Source organism: Carlito syrichta, unplaced genomic scaffold (assembly GCF_000164805.1).
Source record: "Carlito syrichta isolate Samal-C Ts95f unplaced genomic scaffold, Tarsius_syrichta-2.0.1 Scaffold308162, whole genome shotgun sequence".
Classification (NCBI taxonomy): Eukaryota; Metazoa; Chordata; class Mammalia; order Primates; family Tarsiidae; genus Carlito; species Carlito syrichta.
The window spans coordinates 63,375-69,374 of record NW_007252258.1 but is presented as its reverse complement, the minus strand read 5'-3'; the positions used below and the strand labels follow the sequence as shown (position 1 = coordinate 69,374).

Sequence of the window (6,000 nt, the reverse complement as noted above, 5' to 3'; positions counted from 1 at the left end):
GGCTAATTTTTTGATTTATTGTAGAGATGAGGTCTCGCCAAGTTGTCCAGGCGGGTCTCAAACCTACGGGCTCAGGCAATCCACTCACCTCAGCCTCCCAAAGTGCGGGATTACAGGCTACTATTTTTTTTTACTCTCATGTATATTGTATTATCTTTTGGATTGTTTTGTTTGTTCTATTTTTCATTACTCTTCCTACCTACTATAAGTTACAGTTACTGCATATCTTATAGAATTTTGCCTCCATTTTTTGAAAATTCAAATAAATCATATGCTGCTTTTTTTTTTAAATAGGATTTTGTACAGGAAATGGAAATGTTTCAATGAAATTTGTGCACTTTACTTGCCATTTAACCATACTTTGATATCTTTTCCTTTCAATATAAGTCTAGTAATTGTTAATAGGGGATAAAGTACCTCTAAAACTAGAGAATGTACTTAGGTCTAGTAATGTTCTAATTTTAGGATTTAAGGATTTTTTTGTCTTTTAACAGTGAGACGATAATCAGTATAATCTTTTTAACGGCATTTAGTATTTATTAATGTGAAATACCAACAGTTCCACCTCAGTGAATTGTCCCTATAGAAATGCTTACCTGGGTGGGCAAAGGTAGATCCATGAAGATGTTCATGGTTTTGCAAAAACCGAAAACAACTCAAATGTATCAGAAACAGAGTACTTGATAAGTAAATTCCATAGATTGGAATTTGAGATAGCTAAATTGTCTCACTTAATCCTCATGTCAGTTTTTTTTTTTTTTTTCTTTTGAGTTAGTCTCACTCTCGCTCAGCCTGGAGTGCAGTGTCACACTCATGGCCACCACAGCCTCGAGCTGCTGGGCTCAGGCGATCCTTCCACCTCAGCCTTCAAAGTAGCTGAAACTACAGGTGCGCGTCATCACACCTGGCTAATTTTTTTATTTTTTGACAAGGTCTCGCCAAGTTACCCAGGTTGGTCTTGAATCCGTAGGCTCAGGCAGTCCTCTTGCCTTGGCCTCCAAAAGTGCTGGGATTACAGGCTTGAGCCACCATGCCTGGCCTATGTCAGTCTTTGAAATCAACGTACTCTTTTTTTTTTTTTTTTAATCAACTTTTTCTTAATTCTGCTGAAACGGAGGTTTTTTTTTTTTTGGTTTCTTTGCCAAGAAATCCTTTTCCTGTCTCCAACTGCAAATGCCTGCAGATCAGCTATATGTCCCTATGTAGAAAATTTGCTTTTGTCAAGTTATATTAAATTGAAATAACACAGTATGTGTACTTTTTTCCTGAATTTTCTTCAATGATACTAATGTTTTAACAATTAACACTGTTGCATGAGTCATTTATTTTAAATTGTTGAATAATATTTCATTGTGTAAATTTTGTACACTTAGTTTATTCAGTATCTGTTAGATTGTTTGCAATATTCAGCTCCTATAAATAAAGTGTCTGGAAACAATCAAATAAAAGTTTTATTTGAAAATAACTAGTTAGTTCTCCTGGATACATACCTAGTAGATGAGTCTTCCAATCAATTAACAAAGTATATCTATTTGTGAAACTGAGATTTAAAGAGGTTAAATAACTTGCCCAATGTGTAACTACAAAAGAGTGCATCATTCAGGCCTGTGTGACTCCAGAACTCTCTTCACTTGTTTGAGGCAAACTTTTTAAAGGTTTATAGTGACCTCAGTGTCACTAGACTTTACCTGATTTTGCTCATATGTAAAATAAAGGTAAATCTAGACTTGAACTCTCAGATGTCTTTCAGCTCTAACATTTGTTGCTTTTTTATAGTACCTACAAAGTACCCAGTCTCTTGCAGGTGCTCAATAAATATTAGTTGGATAAATGGTAATGCTTATAGTTCTTGGTGTCTTAGAATTCAGGGCTAGCTTTGGATCTAAGGGCATTTGCATTATTCCCTATCCCCCTTCTTCTCAAATCGAATATAAAGTTCACAACCTCTGTTGTCTGTGTCAATTAGTGCAAACATACATTTAGAGTCAGAATTCATGCTGCTTGTGGTAAGTCATATGTATGCTGACTTGAAAGCTGATGAAACAACAGCTACATTGCACTTTTTGATGAATATGACACAAGAGCAAATACCATACTTGAGGTTGTCTTTGTGTCAGCTCTTAGTGAACTGGCTAGTATACTCAGCACCTAAGAGCTTACTTTCAGAGTTGCACATGCCTTAGCATCTAGTGGATAATACTAGTGCCTACTGGACAAGGAGAAAAACCTTGGTGTTAGGAGAATTTTTAACAAAATGTGAGGCAGAGACTGTTATATTAAGGGTGAAACCATAATGTTTAGCCTATCTGACAAAGTTACGCAATTTGTCTTGTTCCTGTTCAAGTAAGACACATAGTCACTCAAGTCATGTGCTTGTGCCATGGCTACAGTATCAGTTGAGTTCTTGGGAATGAGAGTAGGAGGAGCTTCATCTCTTCAACTATATAATATGCAGGCATAGTTACACATTATTCAAGATAATTATAGTGGAAGCCTGTTTTTAACTTGGTGATGGAAAGTGTCTGGGAGTCAGAATTACTTTTTATCATCAGTTTGCCATAGCGTGAAATACATTCGCTATAAGGATACATGAAGGGAAAAAGGCATTGATAGAGAATTATGATTAACAATATTCATAGCTTGGTCATAGACTTCCTAAGGTGATAAGTTCTTTACTTTTATGAACTTCGTCATCAGAGATTTAAATTAAACCCTAAACTTCAATATGTAGAATAGGTCATGAGGGAGATAATGACAAGAATATGTTAATGTATTTAGATAAGTCATCACCACTAATTAGATACTCTTACTTATTCATGACAGATATAGCATTATCTTTCACTTTAAATACATTTGCAAAGTGCCTTTTGACATTATTGAAAATCCCAAACTAGACTTCAGAGTGAGAGAGAACTGCCACTTAAAATAAATCTGATAGTTTTTGTGCTGTCCCTAATTACTCCTTCTGTGGTTAAAATATTTTAAAATTTGGCAAAGAATTAAATGATATGACAACTTGGATAATTAAATGTGTTCTTATAATTTAATTGGTATGCTCAATAGTAATTAAGTCCTGTTTGGTACCTCCATTTATACTAAACCAGAGGCAAGGGACTTAATTTAATGATTGTGCTAAAATCTTTTTCATTTTACTCATGTTTAGCTGGATCCGGAACGAAGTTTATTTGACCAAGGAGTAAAGACAGATGGAACTGTACAGCTTAGTGTACAGGTAATTTCTTACCAAGGTAAGCTACTTTTAGTGATAATTATTTAAAAGGCTAGCTCATGTTTTTCTGTTGTGATAACTCAGTTTTTTAAGTTTTAGGTGTTTTAGATGGCTGTCTAAATGACGTAATGTAATGTTATAGCCAGAATTCATGATTTGGTTTAGTTATTGTGTCTGACAGGATGAAGCAGTATAACATATTCTACTTAGTTTAATGAAAAAGGGATATATTATACAGTAGTAAATAGCAGAATCACCGAGAGAGCTGGAAGATAGGTTCTAGCTGATTTCTTAAGAATGTCTCAGCCATACTGCGTAACTGGACTGTCCAGAAGTTACTGCTCTGCCATGATCTGGACAACACCACACCTGGAAGCTGCTGTTGTAGCTTTCAACCTGGAACCATGCTGCCTTTACAGTGATCCCTCCTCTTCACTTATTTCCAAATAGAAGTCTTTTGTCAATGATTCAAGAGCCTGAATTACATCTGGAACCATAGCTGAAAGGAAATCTAGTCTCTAGATTTAGCAAGAGAGAGCAATTTGCAAGGGATGTGGAGTCATCCCATCTGCCGTATCCATCACAGTGTTTTATCAAACTTGTGTAAGTACACAAGTTAGAAAAGGAAATTAGGAAGCCATTTTTGGTAGACGTGAGTTTTGGTTTGTTAAAATGTGGCTTTTCGGGATTCCTAATAAGAGTTTTAGAATGACATAGTCTCTGAACATACTATATTGCTCACAACTGTGTTTCACAGCCAAAGTTTTCTTCAGATTTTGAAAATGGTGGTTCCCTACTTCTGATCCTTAATTCCCACAGGATTGATTATTGTTGGGAATGGGAAAGAAATTAATTGTTTTTAGCTTTAAAAACCTACTGATCTCTCAGTGCAAGTGTGTTTAAGAAGACCTTACTTGAAGCCATGAAGTATGGAATTTGGATGAAGGATTAAAGGATAGATCTTCATTTTTTAAAATTCTGATTATTCTTATCATGTACATTTGGATAAGTGATTCTCTTTATATAACCTATTGAATGATAGTAGTACATTTTCTTGTAATACTGCTTTTCACAAGAAATTGAAGTTTGGCCTTTTTTCCAAATGAGCTTTGATTGAATTTTGTTATAGATTGGAATAGATTCAGTAATCAATAGTAGCTGTTATGTAATGTGATAGTTTCTTAGAGCTGCATTTTAGCATAAGTGAGGCTATTTTATAAAGGGTTAATTCTATTTTGAATAGATAAATTCAGTATATCTGTTATATCTTAGAGAGTTGTGTAGACTTGACTAAAGATCTGCTTTTATGGCATAATTTTTTAGCTTAATTACAATTTTTAAAACACAGATTTAAATGTTTTGATTCTGGATGAATAGGCATTGAGGAGTCTCTATTAGTAAATAATGTACCTTATCTTCATTTTATCTTTTCCATAATTCTTATCGTTCATTAACACTAGGGTTTTCATATCATCAGGGTTTGAGCTTTTCTTCATTCAGCTGAAAATGAAAATCAGAATTTAACATGTGAATTTAACTTAACAAACTTGGCATCATTTTCAACACATCTACTTTGTCCTTTAAATGAAAAGCTTAGTCAGCAAATAATTTTAAATTGCTTATCAGGAGTTTTTGAAATCCTGAGGATGGGTAGCTACTCACTTATACTCTCCCTAGTCTAGTTTTTATTTCGTTTTATAGTGGTGACTTTATTTATTTTGTTGTGGTAAGAACTGGTCCTTTTTTTTTTTCCTATTGGTATTTATAGGTAGGGTTTGTGTGTGTGTTATTAAGAATTATTTTAGACTTGTGGAATAGTTGCAGGACAAGTAAAATAATTTCTGGATATCCTTCACTTAGACTCCCTAAATGTTAACTTTTCTTACATTTGTTTTATTCTCTCCCCCCTCACACACATATTTTTTTTTAACTGTTTATGGATAAGTTGCAGACTAGATCTCCTTTTGTTCCTAACTATATCAGTGTGTATGTATCCCTAAAAACAAGGATTTTTAATATGACACAGTATAATTATTAAAATCAGGAGATTAATATTGACATAATACTGTTACTACAAAAATTCTATTGAATTGTTGTATTGTTAATTGGGGATCTGTTAAATTATTTGCATATATTGCTAAAAATACTTAAGATGTAGTTTTTCTTTACCATTCAGGAACATACAAATTAGACTAAATTTGTTTATTTATTTTTTGGTGACTTTGTGCTTTCATTTAGATTTATAATTTTTTTTAATCCGTTCTTAAGGAATTGAGCCAAAGCTAAACATTCTTGAAATTGTTAAACCTGCGGACACTGTTGAAGTAGTTATTGATCCAGATGCCCACCATGCTGAATCAGAAGCACATCTCGTTGAGGAAGCTCAAGTCATAACTCTTGATGGCACAAAGCACATCACAACCATTTCAGATGAAACCTCAGAACAAGTGACAAGATGGGCTGCCGCACTGGAAGGTTATAGGAAAGAACAAGAACGCCTTGGGATACCCTATGGTAATAAAATACATAATTATATGTTAGGTAGACTAATAAGAATTAAGCTTGACATAGAAGACACTAGGGTGACTAAGTTATAATCTATTTTAAATGCAGAATTTTTAGAAAGAATGTTGCTTCTCTGTCTCTCTCTCTGTCTCTCTCTCTCTCTCTCTCTCTCTCTCTCTCTCTTTCTCTTTCTCTCCCTCTCTCCCTCTCGCCTTTCCCCCCCCTTTCTCTCTCTAACTGTAACGTACGTTTATGCCCATATGATG

The 6,000-nt window shown here is 34.3% G+C and overlaps 1 protein-coding gene across 2 annotated transcripts in view; it reads left to right on the top strand.

Annotated features, from left to right (window-relative positions):
* The window catches only part of GABPA (GA binding protein transcription factor alpha subunit), a 41,254-nt gene that overhangs the window by 14,186 nt on the left and 21,068 nt on the right, over positions 1 to 6,000 (top strand). For both annotated transcript variants that reach the window (XM_008065145.2, XM_008065144.2), the window contains exons 4-5: positions 3,164 to 3,248; positions 5,498 to 5,743. In XM_008065145.2, the coding sequence (XP_008063336.1) occupies positions 3,164 to 3,248; positions 5,498 to 5,743 (331 nt within the window). The remainder of the gene's footprint in view (positions 1 to 3,163; positions 3,249 to 5,497; positions 5,744 to 6,000) is intronic.